Below are 20198 nucleotides of genomic sequence, written 5' to 3' on the forward strand. Positions count from 1 at the left end.
ATTTGCCAGAACAAAATGATAGTGTTTCCTCCCATCCATTTGTCTCTCTTGTTTCTGGGCAATTCTTTCCAATTTTCAAAGAAAATGTACTTTCAAACAAAGCACCAGGCTACAACCACCTACATTCCTCCCCCCCCCACCCCTAGGAACAAGTATGGGACTTGAAGGCATTCTTGAAAATACAGGTTATGCCACAGAGTGATACTGTGCAATATGTCAGCTTCCTATTTATTTTATAAAAATCAAATGGAGCAGAGAGCTTTGCAGGCTAGGATGAAAAGTGGCCATCCAGCTGTTAAGAGGTGTGGGTTAGCCTTCTCATCTATTCAGAGACTTCTATACAGATTGACAGTTCATCTTGGAGATCTATTGAAAGGGTTTTTTCTTAAAAAAAAAAGTCCAAAGAAAGCCAAAACAGGGGGAGGGGGGTCAAGTCAAAAAGGGTATTCCAAAACTCTTCTGAGCAACTTGGCCCTGAGCTGCATGAGAGTAGGCCCCAGCCAAGGTAGGCAAGCCTTCTCAGTTATTTCAGTTGCCGGGAAAGGGGAAACCATATAGAAAGTATTTTTTCAGAAAGCATGAACTGAGTCTGAATAGGACTTCAGTATAAATCACAAATCTATTTTGACTGGAAAAAAGTGACATGCAGTGCACTTAGCACATGTAGGCAGAGATAAACATGGCTGTTGAGTTCTGCAGCAACTGAACTTTTTGGACTAGACCCCAAAGCAGATACAGGTAGAGCATGATACATGATAAATGTGACATTTTTCAGAACAGGAAAATGCTACCGCTTTTCTGGGATTATGACTTCTTCCAATGAGCACTGTTTTATCTGGATTCAGTTTCAGTTTATCATCCCTCATCCATCCCATTACCAATTACACAGAGATATTTCAGGGTGCCATGGCTTGATCCAAAGTAGGTGTTGTCAGAACACTGACAGCATCCAGCTTTAAGCTCCTGATTATTCCCTCAACAGTTTCATGCAGATACTGAGAAGCACTGGATACCATCCTTGCCCAACATTTGCCTATCACAGCCCATCTCCACAGATTCAAAGCTTGCTTTTATAATGTGATAATTGTCTCCTTTAAACAGACATCCTACCTGGGAGAGGAACTTAATGTTGTCAACTAAAATGCCTCCAACAACCTCTTGGCTAGACGTTATGTGCCAAATTAGGTAAGGATCAAAAGGTTGTGGCAAAACGTGCAGCCCAGGAAGCCTATCTGCATTCTTAGGCATCACAAATTGAGATGGACCCTGCCTATCATTATATAAGTTGCCAGATTCTGCAACGCTGGCTCTGCAGCAGTGGTATCCTCCAGGTAGGCCCCAATGCAAGAGATTTTCTCTGCAAGAAGCTAATTAAAAGTATCCTGAGGGGTCTGTAATTGAACTGAGGCAGGGGTATAAATCAGGTCCCTCAAACCCTCAAAGCAATCTGTTAGGGATGCTTTATTTGAATTCTCGCACTTAGCAGGCTGTGAGCTAGCAGATGCAAACTCAGAAGAAAACAGCTGTTTTTGTAGTACATATTACACAGCCTATCACCACAAAGGGGACTGATGCTGGACTTTATCCACCTTAGGTTGAATCATCTGGATGCCACAGGGCTATTCTTGAAGTGAGAAAGCACATGGCGTTGCCCAGTCTAGTTAATTTCCTATTCCAGCTGTCAACCGAGGCATCAACTGTATTCCTGGCAGGACAAACCACAAACTCTTGCAAGGCTTCGTGAAACTAGCAGCCTTTTTGGGTGGACCATACTAATAGGTCCTAATACATCCACTGCCCCTCAGAGGTGAGATGAACAAACTAATTCAGCTTAGGTTCTGCAAGGAACAAGGCCTCTTTAGAAGAGTCTTCTGGACTTCTCCAAGTGGCACAGCCAGCCTTCTTCTGGCCATCTTTTTGAAATTAGGTTAAAACCTTTGTCTGAAGACTTTTCATTGTCGATGTGATTTTAAATCCAGCTTCTCCTGAGGTTTGTTTTAATACTGTTGTTTAGGGTGTCTTAAAAGGGTTTGTATGGTTTGGTCTGGTCTGGTGAACAAATACTCTCGAGGGCATGCAAGAGCAAAACTGAGTTGGAAGATGGAGGAGAGAAAGAGTCCCGGAGGAGAACGTGGCCGAGGGATACAACCTCCCCTGTGTTATTTGGAGGACTCTGAATAGGTTGAGGGTTGTTGGAGTGCCTAAGTGTAAGACTAATATGCTCAAGTGGGGGTTGCTGATGGATAACAACACGCTGTGTGGATGTGGAGAGATGCAGAATCCGGCCCACCTGCTGACCTGCCGATTATTACTGATAGCATGCACTGAAAATGACTTGTCTTTAGCCAGTGACAAAGCCAAGAAGGTGGCGTCTCATATTGGCAGCTTAAGGTTTGATCTGGATATGAAAGAAGAAAGAAGGGTTTCTATGTGTGTTTGTGCACCGCTGTGAAATTTGTACTGGTGGCCATATGAGGTGAAGAGCAATATCCAATTCAAATAAAAACAGAACTTACCACAAAGCAATCTTTGCTTTTTCTCCTGCTCTTTGCCCTAACGTAGGTTCACGTTAAGCAGCCATTAAAGTGGTTCCGTAATGAAGTACTTTTAGAAATATTCTACATGCAAGAAAAGCCTGGGCATCTGCAACTTTTGAGAATCTGGTTCAGAGGCATCTGCCTGGCTGAGAGTAGTTGTTGATCATAGTATCAGCTGTCATTATTTCAAGCTGCCAGATACCTCTGACAGCCCAGAGACCTCTGCCTGTGAAGGCATTTCTTTCAGCAAATAAACTCCATTTATTTGTGGGATTCTTCTGGGTACCATATCACAGTGATAGGCACAGCCAAAGTGCGAAGTAAGCAAACTTAACATCTCTCATCTGGGCTTTATCTAGTAATGATTTGCCAAAGTGGGTCTTTTCCTTCCCTCCCCTGCCCCAGCTAAAAGCAGCGGGCAGAAGATGGGGGACAGACTGAAATTCTCCATTTCAAGAATCTGATCCACACCAATTGAGTTGCCAACGAATTCCAAAGCATTTGCCACAGAGTTCTTTTGGACCGCAAAGGACCATGGAGAGGCTTTCAAAAGTGTAAGACTCTGTCAGTGCCGAGTTCTGGCCAGGCTCTCTGTTTTTCCACTCCACACACAGCAACCTGTACAATGTTCAGCAAAACATGGATAGAGCTTCTTAGGAGAAAAAAGGCCTGCATGTGCATGCTGATACATCTTCACAGTCCACCACTCCTGGCAAACCTCAGAGGAAGCCAGGGTTCCCAGAAATGTAAGTTTTAATGCCAGCAGTTTTCAAACTATTTTTGGAAGCAGCCTGATGGGTTTCCATCCATAAAGATGTCAGTACTGACAACATTTTTATGGGCAATTACGAAGCAAAACAGCAGTTAGAAAAGAAGAGAGAGTTCTATGTGGAAGTATTCTTGAAAATTGTTCCTCCAATAGAATAGTCACTCTTACAGAAAAGATCACACCACTAGCTTCTTAACTTTTCTATGCATTTAAGGAGAAATAGTAGGTATTTGAGAAAAGAACATCAAGCAGAGGGCACCAAGGGAAGGAAAACTGAATGTAGCTAGGTCTAGCCAATCAGAGATAACATTTCATGAACCAACACACACAAAAAGAATACAAACAAGCTTATTTTTGTTAATATTTTAATGTTACATTTGCAGCATAAATAAAAAGGCACATTATATGATTGGTAAGAACAGTGGCTGAAAGAACAAGTTGCTAAGTGGCAGGGTTTTGTGTATTTATTCATTTTTAAAATTTTAAAAATAGAAGAATACAAAGATGAAACGCCACAACTCACCCAGGCCTGTGGTAGCCAACACAGGGCCACGGGAACCACGGGACAGGTAAAATGCTAGCTTGTGAGGACCTGCTCACAGGAGCACTTCGGTGAATTATTGGTTGGCTTACCAGTCAAGTAGATACATCACTCCACCTTCCACACCCTCCCTCATGCCTGTTAATTCTTACAGGCCAAAAAAAAAAAAAAAAACCCCGAAGAAAAATCTGTTGGAGGCAAGAAGGACTGGAACCTCAGATCTACCTACATTTCAGGAAGTGACACATCAACAGTGCCACTGCAGAAGGAATGGCAGCCATGGAGGAGAAAAGAGCTGATATATGCCTATATAGTTCTATATATATTTATAGATACGCATTTCATTTTATGAGATACTAAACCCTCTTTTGTGGTTAAGCATTCAGGGATCTCTCTCCCCCATCCTCAATTTATTGATCGTAAAAAGCTCTCCATATACTATTTCTATATTTGAAAAGATAGCAAAAAACAAGACAGGCAGCTACTTATGGAAAGAAGGAAGGCATCCCACATGGGGTCCTGCAGGACAGCCATTTTGCTACAAGAAGGGAAAGCTATGGAAATGTAGGCAGGTGGGGTCTGTGGGATAGAAACCCAGAGGCTATGGAGATGTGAGAAGAAGCACCTTGGGTAAATCAACAGTGATCAGAAATGATATAGATCACTTTGGATGATTTGACAACTTGGAGCCAAAAGGTAGACTTCTGGAGTGCTCACATTCACAAAGGCAAGGTCTGTTATGCAGGAAAAGAGATTTCTTGCGTAAATACACCTTTTCTCTCTCTTAATAGCATGAGGAAAGGTTAGGGGCCTGGGGTAGCTGGTTATGGCAAAGCTGCTGCAAGGAAACACTACCGCTCCCCTCCCCCATTTCCAAAAAAGGAAATGAAGCAACCATGAGAAAAGTTACAACTGGATGCATTTGCGACAAGGATTTTGCTCTGAGGCAAGCTTGTAAGGGTGCAGGGGAATAATTAAATACACTTATTTCAGTTGTTGCAACTGACATTCAGCTGCCTGAATTCAAGCACTGAATATAGACTTTTTGCACAGGAGAAATGAAGGAAAGCATCCCTCACGGAGTCAGGTACTACTCTCCTGTAACTGCTCTTCCACCTCCCATATCCATTGCCAGAATGCGGATATTCTCTGCAAGATTGTCGTAGTGCTGCAGCCCCCCTGCCCCCATTGTCAGATTGGGGGGAGGCTAAAGTAGAAGTACTTTTGTCAAAGGATTTGAGCTGAGTTGCATAATCTACATCACTCAACACACAGATTCTGAGAGAATGCTTCAAGTACTGGCAAGTATCCTGAGCCATCTATTGCACTGCAGTTTCCCCACTAATGTGCTTACTTGTTGAAAATAGGCATTCTCTTTCAAATGATACCCTACACCCTCTAATGCTGAGTGTAGGACGATACCCTTCTTAGAGGGCTTTAGTGCATGCAAATTCTACTACAAAAATGCAGGTGAAGAAATTACCACCTAAACTTTCTTTCATGGGAATTGTTGTTACAAAGCAATGGGATAGTAAAAACCATTAGCATGGTGTACCTGGATTTCTCCTCTTGGCTTCTCTAGTCTGAATGGAAAACCTGGGACCTTTGTCTCATTTCTGCAATAATACTATTTCATTTTTATATCTCATCTTTCTACTTAAGCAACTTAAGGAGCATTTTCAGTGGGACATCTCCCACAGATGTAAACACACAGTTTGTAAAGGACAGGCAGTCCCTCAGTCAGATCCAAAGCTGTGTTAAAGATCAATACCAATATCTTAAATTGTGCCCAGTAAGCACAACTGGCAACCAGTGCAGATCTTCCAATGTAGGCATCATGCGATCTCTGTACCATGTGCTCCTTGACTCAGTTACTACTCACAAGTCCAGTGACTGCTAGAGATCAAGGATCCCTCCCAGACTGCAGGCTTCTTTCAGGGGGTATGCAATCTTACCCAAAACAGACTGACTCTTAATTCCAAAGTCCATTTTATTACTGATTAAGAGCATCTGTCTATTGTCTGGATATAATTTCAACTTGCTAAAATTTCCCTCATCCAACTAATCACTGAAATAAACTTGCATTCAAGGGTACTGTTTTCTTCTTAGAGTTGGATAGTTAGGAGCAAAAGAACTACATGACACTTCTGCTCTAAAGCACTGGATGGCACTTCCCACCCCAGCAATTTTATGTAAATGTTGAAGAGCACAGGGGACAAAACAGAACTCCACGAGACACCATAGACCAATGGCCAAGGTGTCATGATAGTTGTTTTTCAGCACCACCTTCTGGAAGTTGCACAACAGGAAAGACTGAAGCCACTGCAAAACAATTCTACCAGCCAGTTCAGAAGCAACCATGGCAGATGGTTCCAAAAGCCACCAAGAGATCCATGAAATTAGCTGAGACACACTCCCTGTCTAATTTCTCATTCTGAGCCTCCTCCAAAGCAGTCTCAGTAGCATATCTTGCCCAAAAGCCAGAATGAAATGGGTCTAGATAAGGAAACAATTCTTCTGAGAGTAGGCCTTTTGTACCATATGTCATTTTCAGTCTTAGAACTGAAGAATACATTCTAACGCATCTACTGGAGCTTCTATTGTAATTATGCCCAAAGGATTACTCCCCCATTTTTATGGCTTTCTGTCAATAAGTGTTTTTACATTGGCAACAACAACAAAAAAAACCACACAACCAATTATTTAATTGCAGACTAATTTCAAATAGAACATGGTGAAAACGTCTCTTCCTACCCAAACTTGGAAAAAATAAACCATGTTATCATAGAAGATAAAAAGTGATCTGTTGCATGCAACTTCTTGGCTAAGCATCAGCCAGCTCACAGACCTGTTTAGGAGCTTCTGCCTCAGGGGCCAGTAATGAAGCTGAATGCTTCTTCACCCACTATGCTCAATCACTTTCCAAGTACCAAGGGAAAAAAAAATTAAGACCAACATTCCTATTATTTCTCAAGCATGTAGGAGTGAGACCAAAGTCAGCATGCAATTAAACTCAATTCCCTATTATAACTTTGCAAGTATTTAGTAAATTATCAATAACAAGGAAGCTATTTTAAACTCTGCTTTAAATAACTGGCACTTAGATTCAGAACAAAGCCAATTATATACAGATTTTATAAGTTCACCCATAATCTTATTTTTTTTTTAATTAAAAGGAGCTTCCCCATGTACTTCTGGCATTTTTTACCCTGCCAATATAATTTCCTGCTATATCTCACTGGTGTGATGAAAATACTGTAGAGAACGATCAGGAATCTATTCAGCACAGACTACTTGGTAAGTGGCCATGTCTACACACTGTTGGGTTTCAAGTTGCAACTTTGTGGCAGCACATACTTGTGAACTAGGCCAGGGCATAACATGCAATGTGGCAAACCAACATGACATGAGGGATCATGTGTGTGTTAAGCACCCTCATGTAAAAGAGTCAGTGCTAAATTTGCTCGTTGCATGCTGATGTTACCTCTTGAAGAACTTCCTCCTGTCAACAACAAATGGCCTTTTTCCATGCTGGCTTCTTCTCAGCAGCATATGAACCAGGTTTGGCCAAAGTTTGTGTGCTTAAAATGTCCTAGGTACTGGTCCTAGGTACTCTGACAGTAGGGGTACTCTGATGGTAGGGTCAGAGTGTGGCAAAAACCAATACCTAGGACATTTTAAGCACACAAATTTTGGCTAAACCTGGTTCACTGCAGTGGAAATCCAGCATGCCATTAGATTTCAATGGTGCACATTTTTTTCCTGATTGTTAGTGTTGCACCAAACTTACTCTATCCATTTTTTGATTGGAATTAGACCAATATATTATTCTGCTTGCTTAGATTCTCAACATTTTGAGGAATGTCAGATCTGAAGCAAGACTCTGCTGGATGAGATCAAAAGATCTGGGTAATTCACCCTCTTGTTTCTTATGGAAGTTTTATTTTTTGTTTTTTTATCCCGCCTTTATTATTTTTACAAATAACTCAAGGTGGGGAACATACCTAATATTCCTTCCTCCTCCTATTTTCCCCAATACAATAACCCTGTGAGGTGAATTGGGCTGAGAGAGGGTGACTGGCCCAAGGTCACCCAGCCGGCTTTCATGTCTAAGGTGGGACTAGTACTCATGGTCTCCTGGTTTCTAGCCTGGAGCCTTAACCGCTACACCAAACTGGCCAAAGTTAACCAATATTCACTACTTCATACCTGTAGCAAACTTTCACACTGAGTTTGTAAATTTTATTTTTCCTTGGTTGATGCACCTCATACTAACAATGGGGCAGGATGGTTTAAAAACTTGTAACCATAAAATGCAAAGTGGCCAAGTGGAAACTGAACCGTCATAAAATCACTGATTTTTAGCAGAAAATTGTTAGACCAAATGCAATATTCCATCTCTAGCATGTGGGAATTTGGATTTTCTTTTCAACCAAAGACAACTTACCTGTTGGTTAAGCTAGATTTGCTACCACCATCCTCCATCCATCCTTTAGATTTAGTTGACTTAACTTCCACTCCAGTGCAGTTACTGTTAACATAACACGAAATGACGAAGAGGCATCCAGAGCCTATCCAGCAAGCATTCTGAGGCAGCTATGGAGGTTTCCTTCTATAAAGTGACTATTTTCTTACATACAGATGATGAGCAAAATACTTTTTAAAAATGGGAACCCATCAGCACTGGGGAGTTTATACAATCTTGATCAGTCTCTCACACATGCACACCACCTAGCTGCTCTCCAGATGTATGGAGAAGTTCCACTTCCAGAATTCCCCAGTCCTCACAACCTTTGCTGAGAATCCTGGAAGGAGAATTCCACACATCTGGAAGGTATGAAGGTTGAGAGGCTTGCCTTAGATGTGGTGGTGGTGGGGAGAAGTGCTAGAGCTAAAATGAGTAACAGAACCAAGATCTGGTGGGACCTCAGTCAAGAACCACCACAGGGGGAGAATGAAGTAGAAACTCGCACTTTGTGCCGGCTTTTAGAAAAGGCTGAAACTCCCCAAAGAATTCTGTTTTTCCTAGTTCCATGGCTGAGCTCATCAACCATTCAAGCCATAATGTAATTTGTTTGGTTTGGCCTATCAGCACTGAGTGAACACTGTCACTGTCATAAACCAGGATTTATAACTTAGTATATTGTGCAAATCCATTCAGTTGTGGTTTATTCATGAAACTATAGCTTAAACAGATGCATGAATCCAGCCAATAAGTTTTCAGCCTAAAACATGGAGAATATAGTCTTTGAAGACATGAATTGTTCTTCCTCTTTAGAATATAACTTAAATACCATCTAGTGTGGAACGAATAGAATTCCAAATCACAATATACTGTATTATTTGCAAGAAATAACCCTCCTAAGTGCACACACATACACCACGCACTGCTGAAAAGGAAATGGTTTTGTAGAGAGGTTACAGATGCCAGTCAATCAGCAAGCTGGATATGCCAGTAAGCACAACTTAGAGATTTCCCCCCCCCTCCCCAGACCTTGATTAGAATTGCAATTCCTTTTACACTAGAGCAGTAGTTCTCAACATCAGCAACTTTAAGATATGTGGACTTCAACTCCCAGAATTCCCCAGTCAGCATGCACACATCTTAAAGTTGCTGAGGTTGAGAAACAGTGCCCTGGAGGAAAAGGATTTCAGCAGAGAGCTGATGTGTGGAGATGTGGTAAAGCAGGGAGGCAGGGCAGAAAGAATGATTGTTCAACAGGACCAAAGCCATCCATGAATTTCACTTTTCAACCATTCCCTAGAGAAAGGAAACAGCAAGCATGTTCGATAAACTTGTAAAAATTGTCTGAAGTCAGGAAATGTACCCTTCACTAAAATAGGATGAAACAATTAAAAGGATGGAAGACAAAAGCAGAAGAGAAGCAGGTGACCATCCCTATCTAGCAATTTGGAACAGTATGGTCAAATGGGTCAGAATCCAATGAGCAAGCTGGCCAGGGAACACAAACAAGAACTCCTCTTTGGCAGACAACAAAATCTGCAAGGGGAAAAACATGCACACTTACGCAAGCATCTGTTTGCAGTTGTCGGTATTTTTTAAAAATATGCATTTAACACATAATTACCATTTTAAAAAAAGGACTGGAAAGCATTAACTGTAAACATTTTATATGGTGAGTAACTCCTATCATGGCTTTCTGTTCAAAGATTCTTTGAAGTGCAACTACTACAGGTATACTGGAGCCAGATAACGTGGAGCAAAATAATTTTCTGCCATGGGTTCCTTCTATTTTATATTTTGCAACCATTGCAATCTCCCTTTCGGTTGGCATGAATAGCTGAGTCTACTACAGCTTCCCCATAAGCTGCAAACAAGCAAGAGTTGCACTCAATAGTAGGCTGCTTGGTGGAACACGAAGGATTACTGTACAAATCAGGCAGACACTGACAATCAGAAGAATGTGACATGGGGCAGCTTTTCCGGAAGAAGTAGGGAGGGCATAACGAAGTCTGCAGTAACAGAAGTCTATTTTTGGCTGAAAGCATCTCCTGTACAGCCCCAGCTCTTATAAGGAAAGTATGGCTGCCATAAGGTTCTTTGCACTGAATCTTTATGGAGTTCAAATTACCAGCAGAAGCCCTACTGTCTGGGTCTTGTATGTGGAAAAGCACATGCCTAGATTACACTGAAACAGACATGGGCCTGGCTCAGACAAATATTAAGCCATAATGTAGTTTTTTGCTTAGCATAATGTGCAAAAGAGTCCACTGTTATGGATAAAACAGTTTCTCTTAGAGATGGGTAATCTAAAACCACTAGAACTAGAATGGGATATTGTGCTTTCCTAAGGAGCTGGGACACATTGCAGTATTTCTCTAAGCAGCAACTAGTGGTATCCAAGTTCTATTAGAGATATTTACTAGCATAGGTTTTTTTTTTTTTACTATTATTACTGTAACATTTGAAAAGAAAAAAAGTAAGATAAATATCTGAAGGTATCGTATAACAGGAAGTTCCCTGATTCTATTCTACAAAACCTCAATACTTCTTAACAGTGATAGATGAAACTGTTCAGAGGTAAAGGCCACATACACATGTATGGATCCAAGAATTATGAACTAGTTCCATGAAATCAGAGGAACATATGAAAAATCATCTCAGCTTTGCTACCTGGCTTTGCCAGGAGTAGACAACAACAACATTTTGAAATTTGCTGTGTGCAATTTGCTGCAGATGGGGGCGGGGGAAGTATTTAAAACAAACAAACCCACCCATGATTTGATGGGACTGACACAAGATCCTTGATATGAGTCTTTTCAGCCTAGGCATTGCCATTTGTGAACATTGCTATATAATGAAGCTTCCTCATGAAGCTTATTTAAATGCTGATGTTTAATCACCAAAGACAGATTCACATGTTAAGAATCATGTTCTGGGAATGTACTACTTATGGAAGATTATGATGATACTTCTCCCTCTCATAGAAGCAGCTTTTTGCACATAAAACAGTAGTACAGTAGTCGTACAGATGGCTATAGTACAGTTTCCCAGTTTTCTGCCTTTGTTACAAGCACAGAATTTTGTTAAAGGGTTCAGCAACAGACATGTGGCCACTGGGCAGTTGGCAGGCTGAAAGGGTAGATGTTAGAAAAGCCATAACCCATGCAGTTTCTTATAAATATGAATAGGAGTCCACAATTCGCTTCCTTGGTACACTCAGAAAATAAGCTGAAATAAAATGAGGACCATTGCTCCAGAATATGTAGATCAGCCTGCATGGCTAACATGGCAGTCTTCTCTGAGCTAGAAGAGTAACATGCCAAGATCCCTCCTTACCGTACCCCCAATCTCAAAAGTTCTTTGCTTACTTGAAGGGAATTATTTTAGGCAACAACTTACATCTTGGCCAACATCTGAACGTGACCACAGAGATCCTTGCTACAAACCCAGTGACGGATGTGATGAGTTGTAATAACATATTAATCAGAGCCTCCTGACAACCTGTGTGTCAGCTAGGTTTAGAGCAGGACTGACCACAGGGTAGCCAGTTCATCACATACCTCTGTGGCCTTATAAGTGTCACACTTCTCACTGTGATTCCATGCAGCACAGATTACTCCTACACCTGGAGTTCTGGAGTTCCAGGGCTCTTCCATTCTAACCAGGCAGGTATGGAATAGCAGGATCCCAGGCAACTGGCCAATGTTGCTTCATTTTTAATGAGCACTAGGAGCACAGGATCATGCTAAGGGAACAGCTACAATCCAGATGCACGTAAATGGAAAAGGGGGCAGTAAGGCAGAAATTAATTTTAAAATGCTGTAAGAGAAATTATTTCCTTCAAATACATTTTCTCAAATAATGACAAGATTATTTCATTCTGTTCACAGGCTCTATTTCAACTAGGCTGTGCATATCTTGGCTGGGAATACAGCAGAGTCCAATAGACAGGTGGGTGTGGTTTCTAATTTTATTTAGGCCCCCCCCCCCATTTCTCCATCTGTAACAACATGATACTTTAAAAGAGAAAGAAAACAAAAACAACAGTGGAGTTTATCCAAAGATGCAGCAGGAGTTCCTAGGGGTGCATAAAAATGCCCCTGTGGCCCATATTATTTATGCTTTTGTGCTGCTAAATTCCCTCCATTCATTCATTCATTCATCCATCAAATTTTGCCACCGCCCATCTCCCCAAAAAGGAGGGACTTATCCCAATGGACTCCAGCACTGGGGCAGTGAACTCCTGGAGCCAAGCTACAGTCATGCTCTTTTAAGGTAGGCTAATGGAATGAGATGATGCTCAATATAGGCTTTATGAAAGCTCTTTTAAATTGTACTCCCTGGTTTGAACCACAGCATGTCCACCCCACAGAAGGCAGCTTGTGCACTGTACCAGACCCACCAAACCATTCCACAAGGCCTCTTACTTACCCCAGGACTGTTACGGTCCCTACACTTGTACATACTGTTTCAGAGCCTGAGCACAGCTCACACATTGCCTGAAGATTCAACACATGTCCACTCTGCAACAGCATTAAGTGAACCAAGCTGAGTGACAATGACTGAACAGCAGGACAAGTAACAGACCATGAACTCATGGCATACAAGGAAGGCCACCTCTACTCCACAAGATCTTTAATAATGATCAGCCTTCCTCAACCGGGCATCTTCAAATGTGATGGATCACAACTCCCATCACTCCAGCCAAGATAGCCAAATTATCTTAAGGCAATGAAAGCTGTAGTCCCAACCCCATCCAGCCCTTCCAGAGGGTGCCAGGTTGAGGGAGTGTGTTGTACACCCCTACCTAAAAGTTATTCAAGCAGCCTCAGATCCATTTAGGCAATTCCAATTAGGAGAGACATTATAGTATATTAGAGACCAACTGATTTTCATATAGAAAGTTCCAGGCTCAACTGCCAACTTCTCTAGAACAAAAAAGATTGGCATCTAAGAGAAAGATTGGGAGTCTCCACTCATGGCCCAAAATAAAGAAAAGCCAGGCCTTTTAAGTTAGATGTTTGGAGAACTCTTCTTAAGCCACCGGCCCTCTACCCAGTTTGCTCTGAATTATTACGGTTTACTGTGTCATGCCCTCTGTCTCAACTACAGAACTATTAGAGGGAACGGTACATTCACTGAGAAAGGACAATGCTGGGCCATACCTGTCTTTTGGTGTCATTCTGAACTACGGTAGGAAATCCATCCATAATTTAACTCACATTTGGCAAGGCCCTGCCTATCACTAACTTGCAAATCCTGATACATTTCACCCAAGTTCAATATTCCTTGCCAGGGCTCTTGCCATGCCTCCAATGCTAGCCCAAGGAGACAGCATTGAGCTAGATTGGCCAATGGTGCAACTGATTACAAACACCTTCATTTGTTCTTTCTCACAACAGAACACTAGTTGTCAGTGGCAATCTAGGTACCAGTTCAGACAGCAGATCCAATGTTACTGTGGTCCCTTATTTTCCAGTGGAAAATATGACCAACCAAAATTCTACAGTGCTTTCTCTGGCCCTTCATTATGTTCATTCAACAGCAAGCAGAATTCTGAAATGTTGTTTTAAACGAAAGAATGCAGTACAGTCATGTTTTGAGAGGTGCAAAAAAGTAATAAAAAGTAAAAAAAAAAAATCAAAACTAAAATACCTTGCCATCTGTCCCACTTGCCAGCAAGCTTGTTTCTTGTTCTATTAACCTGAGAAGATCCTGGCTGCACCTGCTATGCACTGTTATTGGAGCTGTCACTAAGGAAACAGATACCCTGTTGGGACAAGTTATATTTCAAAGCCCTTGCCAACTTGCATTTTCAGCATATCAAGGAAGCAAGGGGAAGGGGGGAGGTAGGGGGGAAGACAAGTGACAGGATGTCTGAAATGCCTGTTGAAAGGAAGTCTGCAGACATTCAAAACACATTTTGCTTCTTTTAAACAAAGGAGAAAGGAAAAGGAACCCAGAAGGAGAAATTAAAATTAAAACACTAAGTCGCAGAAGAACAGAAGCAACATCATCATATTCAGGCAAGGAAACAGTAGGAGAGCAAGTGGCATTAAGGTCCTGAGAAACTGGATTGATAATGACAATAGCAACAGCATCCACCTAATAAGAGAAAACCTGCATTAGGTTTAGCGTGCCACATATACATACACACATATATACATATACATGTGTGTTTGTGCGTGTATTATATGTGCACTTTCTAGTGGGTGGAAACTGAGGAATAATGAAAATCTTTGTATACATTGGCAGCATGGAGTACAAAGCCCCTTAGAGGACAATGCTTCATTAAAAAAAACATAATTAGGAAGACAAAATAGTGGAAGAGTTAGCATGTTGCAAGCTCATGATAGCCATACTCTAACTACCCCACTGCACCTTTTCCTCTCGCTCCTGATTCAAGCTAAATATTGGCCAACTAGCAAGAGGTCAAGGTCAATTTGAGATATACCTGCACACACTTTGACAAGAAGCAGAAGAAAAGAGGAGAAATTATTCCTTCCTATTCTTCTTTTGTTTTCAGTCTACCATAGGATAGCAATGTGCAAGACACTCAGCATTTATTTTGGAAGAGACAGATGGAAAAAAGGCAATAGGTGACATTACCTGAAGGAGAGATAGGGTGGAAAAGGTAAGAGGAGAGGCAATTTGGAATGCTTACCCCACCCTCTTGTCTTTGAAATAGTCCATGATTAAGGCCACCGTCTTGAAAAGTTCACTGGGTTAAACATGTCAGATTATCTTTTAAAATGAACATGGCTTATAAGGGTATTGAAATCTTCTGAATTCATGAACAGAGATACTCCCCTCTCCCTGTTTAATTGCCATTGAGCTACTCTTACATTGTCCCAAATCAACTTTGTTTAGCTATGTCCTGCAGTTAGACGCTGTATAAGCTTTGTGCCTGCTACTGTGATGCCTATGATTCTGCAGCTACCCACATTCCAATGGCATAAATCATTGTTTTTTTCTAGACACAGTAAGAGGTGCCCCTGTGAATGTTCTTCCTTCTCATTACTAAAATACTCCTTAACTCATCCCACCTGGTAACTTAAAGACCAAAGAATTCCCATTGTGTTTTGATGGTTCCCTCTTGAACTACAAAGGTTAAAATTTGTACCAAATAAAAACATGACCAAAGCTATATCCCTGATAATATGCACAGTACAAATTATGTGATCTACAATGCATACAACAGGCCTGCCATTTTCACTTCCAGAACAGCAAAATCACCCATCAGTTGCAGCAGCTAAGAGCAAGGCTTCTTACTTTCTTCACAAAACAATTTGAACAGTTCAAACACACAAAATTATGGAGCTTACCACCTCCAGAACCATGAGTTGGAATCCTGTGTGAAAGGGTGGAATTGAAGGTCAGGTACCACGTTGATGGATATGCTACAAAAACAGTGGGGATGCTAAAGTTTTTCAAAAAATGGCCAGCACCAGCAAAACATGACAGCTCCTCCCAAGAACTGCTTTCTCTTGCTACAGGAGCCAAGACAAGGAAGCACCATGAGTAACCAAACTAAGGGAGGCTTAGTGTTAGCACAATGTATACCTGAACTTTAACCATTTAAGATCACACTGTACAAATGGTTGATTCTAGATAGGATGACAAATGGTCTCTAAAGTGTGGCAAAATTACTTATTCCAAAGCCACCCTTTGGAAAGACAGTGGCCCTATGACAGCTGTTTGAGGCCAGGACCAATGTGGGATATACTTTGTTAGAAGCGCCATAGCTGCCCTTCACTCATTTTTAAGAAATCGAAAGAATAAAACAAAAGAACAAAACAAAAACTGTATCCACCCCATTTTGAACAAGGGGCTTAGTTATGAACAGTCTCTCTGGCTGCAGTTCATTGGTTGGTTCTATGCCATGCAACTGGCAACATCATCTGCCAGCAGACTGAGACTGCGGCGCCATAATGACATGTGACTGTATGGGCACGTTCAGTTCTGTCCTTTGGTTGGCCATCTGAGTGAGGACTGAAGTGGCAACGGCTTCAGCTGCAGAGCGGACATTCAGCCCATTGGGAGATGTGGTCACCGAACCATGCTGGATGACAGGAGCTGGGGAACCGGTAGGCTCAGAACTCTCTTTGGGGCTTTCTGATTTTTCAAGAAAAGGGAAAAAGAAAATGGTATTAGTGATTGTGCTTGGCTTTACAGGCATCTCCAGAACATGCTTCAGCAACTGTTCTGCCAGTTTTCTCCAGTTATATTTCCTCAAATGAATTGCTCTTTTTTTTTGTACAATATTGGATTCAGTATTGGTTGGATTCACAGACCACATTATCTTTTTTAAAAAAATTAAATCAGTTCAATGGTGTCTGATTCTTGGAGACTGCCTGGACAAGTCCCTGCAGTTTTCCTGGCAAGGTTTTTCAGAAGTGGTTTGCTATTGCCTGCTTCAGAGGGCTGAGAGACAGTGACTGGCCCAAGGTCTCCCAGCTGGCTTTGTGCCTAAGGCAGGTTTAGAATTCCTAGTCTTCCGGTTTCTAGCCCGGTGCCTTAACCCCTATACCAAACTGTCTCTCAGGTTATCATACATTTTCACTTTTACATAACGTATTATGTGAACCCAGCCATTGTATTTGGTAAACCATAGTTTATTGCTTAGTGTAATGTGTGGAGTCAATTAATTCTGGTTTCTTCAATTAAAAAATCAGTGCAATGGTTCTCAACCTGTATTCCAGAAACCACTAGCAATCTGTGAGGGTAGTGCATATGGTCCTTTGCAAGGGCTCCAAAATAAAAGTATTATTTAAAACGACCAAAACCTAAAAGATTGTCTTTTAGAAAAGCAAGTGAGGAGGTGAATACACTCCATACATGCATTTGTCACCATTACCTCCTTTAAGAAACATGTCTGTGAATTTCCAGCAGCACTGCACTTGCTATCCTTTAACCTACGTTCCTTCTTAGTGCTGAACCTTAGTTTCTTTGAGCAGAAATGGAATGTAGGTATTTGAAAATCCTGACAAGCAGTTATTTCATGATCTCTGTTACAAGATTTCTCAGTTCTTTGTCAGGAAATGACAACGAAATTATCAAAGGATTTGTGTATGCACATGTAGGTTTCAATTGTAGAAATCCACTAAGAGAAAAGCGAACCTTGGAACCTTGGATTGTCCCAAGTCAAATAGCAGATTTATCCAATGCTTTAAACAGAGCTCCTTGCTATCTGACAGTCTGGGAGCGCTCTGTTTCGAGCAATGGAATCTTCCAGACGGTAGAACTGATATTCCATGGGGTATCTCAGATCGTAGGAAAATGTGTTTCTCTTTAAAGAGGAACCTCTTCCCTAGAGTGAACCAAGAAGCAGTGTGTTGATCAGGGTCTTTATTTGGAATGCAGTATTCTTGGAACATATTTCAAAAGGCTAGCTTGTAGAGACACATTCAGTAATCTTGGTTATAATTAAGAGCAAAGCTGCTACCGGGTGCTGCTGAAAGAGACCTCTATTCCAAGAGTGCAACTGCACAGCCAGCCATGCAGGCGAGCAACGGTTATGAATATGTTACAGCCTGGTTCAGAATCAAAAGTTCACATGATGTTTGATAGTGTTTCCACCAATTTTAATTAAGCTACTGCCTCTGAATGTGGTAGACTGCAATTGTTTTGCTTCATTATATCTTTGTCCTTTGAAGATGTTTTGACATTCCATCCGCCCCACAAATAAAAATGATCTATAAGGTATTACAAATAAAGTAACTCGACTGCATGTGAGGAAGCTGTAATTCCCTCCATGGTCTCTGGGATTTTTTTTTATGAAGCAGCTAGATACCGATCTCAATAATAAAACTGCATAGGAGTGTACATGTGCATGACTGAGAAGAATTTGATTGTCATTATTCAGGTGCCAACTGAATTTATTTCCCCACAGCTAAGGCTTATAATGTGAACTTCCAGAACTGAAGAGGAAAAGGGGGGGGGGGGAAGCACCCTTACTGCGCTATTAAAAAAAAAAAAATCCTTTGGGGAAAAAGAGGTTTGGTTCCATAGCTGCAAATGTAACAGAATCTCCCTCAGCTGAGTGTCCTTCAGATGATTTGGACTAAACCGCCCATCATCCACGAGAAGAACCGGCCATAACAACTGGGGTACTGAGAATTCTACCCCAACAGCTTTGGAATAGCCTAGGCTGGAGTTAGGGTCCTTCAAATATTCACAGCTCTCCAATTACAGGATGCTTTTATCAATCCTGAGTGACTCCAAAATGCTACTTCATAAAGTATTGAAATTCTGAAATCTATATTTGCTCAATTTTTCCTGCCCGAATATTCATAAGATTCTGCTTACCAAGATAACCTTGTGTTTTCTTCTGTAATGCAGTAACAGGGCAGTCCTTGTGAGCCAGCAATAGTTGTTTGAGTTGAGCAACTTCATTCCTTAATAACGTAACTTCATTCTGTGAGAAAGGAAACATTTAGCTTCATTGCATTGGTTCAACATCCAATCTTGAGTCCTGTCAAGCGTTCATTTGAAACAGTGACATAACAGTCAGAGGTACAGCATAAAAATTGAGGAATTTACATATGATGAGTTTGAGCCAGCCCATGGGGGACGATTTTACTCATTACGCAGCACAGGAAATCCTTCATTTATCATGCCCCTTTTTTAGCACTAAAACTGTCCTCATCTTATGGCTTAATCCTATGCCTAAATGGTGCTTTTTGCTATTGGAATATCTTTAAAAGGCCAATTTGGAAGCAAGGTAGCAAATACAAGAAGATTCTAATCTAAGAAATATTGAAATAAAACATGTTTTAATTCTGAAAATCTTTTGAGATAAGATAGGCTAAATGTTATGCACGTGGAAGCACACGAACAGTAGTTTCAAATTTGTTTCCACCAATGAAATATAAAGCGGAAGCTATACGGCTGATGCAAAGTACCTGGAAGGGTTTACAAAAAAGCGCTGAAAATTCACAAAGGCAAACAAGCCCAGTGCATCTTCCAGGTTCACCTTTATAGGCATAGCTTCATGGCATGCTGGAGCTATTTTTGTTTTCTAGCAGACAGAAGCTGCTTCCAGGGAAGGCAGGTAGCAGCCTATTTTAATACTGAAGTTGAAGCTGCTTGTGCTTGTAATCTTGCCGTGGTGGGCTTGCTTAGCTGCATTCCTAGTGTACCATTCAAGTTTCTCAAAAAGATGGGAATACCATGTCAAGGGCACATATGGAAATAACTCGTGTATTAACATCCTTATTATTACTGCTGAAAGGGAGATCACACTGCACTTCTGTTTCCCTTAAAGACAGAACCACCACTGTTGGCTTAGGTCCAAGAACCAGAATCAGAAGGCTCAATTCCTTTTCCTCAAAGGTGGGAAATTCCTTAAGCTTCAGGAAGGCTAAGCAACATAATAGTAAAAAAACAAACAAGAAATTCATAGCACTGCAAATAGCTTGGCTCATAACTTAACACCAGCAGTATATCAAATTAGGCCAAGATTCCATAACAGACAGGAAGAAGCTAGCCTTCCAATGTTAGAGACAGATGGAAAATATGAAAAGGTTCCCTTTATGCACCTAGACGACATAAAAGTCAAAATATCCTTCTTATGTATAAGAATAACAGAAACGTTTCACATATTAGGATATTAGAAATAATAACAAAACAACAACAACTTATTAAATGTATATGCTGCCCAACTCTCAGAGATTCTGGGCAGTTTACAAATGGTTAAAAATGTTTTTTAAAAAAAGCAATGCAAAAAAGCACAAAAACAACACAATAAAAAAACCAAAGATGGCAGAGAAAGCAAATCTGAATGGGAACAAAGAAAAAGAAGAAAAAGGGTATCAGTCATCGTTACCAAGGGAAACGAATCTTCCTTAGTTGGATTGGAACTGAGTCTATAGTTTTAAGATTTTC

The 20198-nt window shown here is 41.1% G+C and overlaps 1 protein-coding gene across 1 annotated transcript in view; it reads right to left on the minus strand.

Moving 5' to 3' along the window:
- Window positions 1-12523: 12523 nt before the first annotated feature.
- ATF7 (activating transcription factor 7) overlaps window positions 12524-20198 on the minus strand; it is a 125607-nt gene continuing 117932 nt past the window's right edge. The window contains exons 11-12 of the mRNA XM_063293840.1: window positions 18621-18729; window positions 12524-16427 (exon numbers count right to left, since the gene is read on the minus strand). Coding sequence (XP_063149910.1) covers window positions 16210-16427; window positions 18621-18729 — 327 coding nt within the window. The 3' untranslated portion in view covers window positions 12524-16209. The remainder of the gene's footprint in view (window positions 16428-18620; window positions 18730-20198) is intronic.

Source organism: Candoia aspera, chromosome 2 (assembly GCF_035149785.1).
Source record: "Candoia aspera isolate rCanAsp1 chromosome 2, rCanAsp1.hap2, whole genome shotgun sequence".
In the NCBI taxonomy this organism is placed as follows: Eukaryota; Metazoa; Chordata; class Lepidosauria; order Squamata; family Boidae; genus Candoia; species Candoia aspera.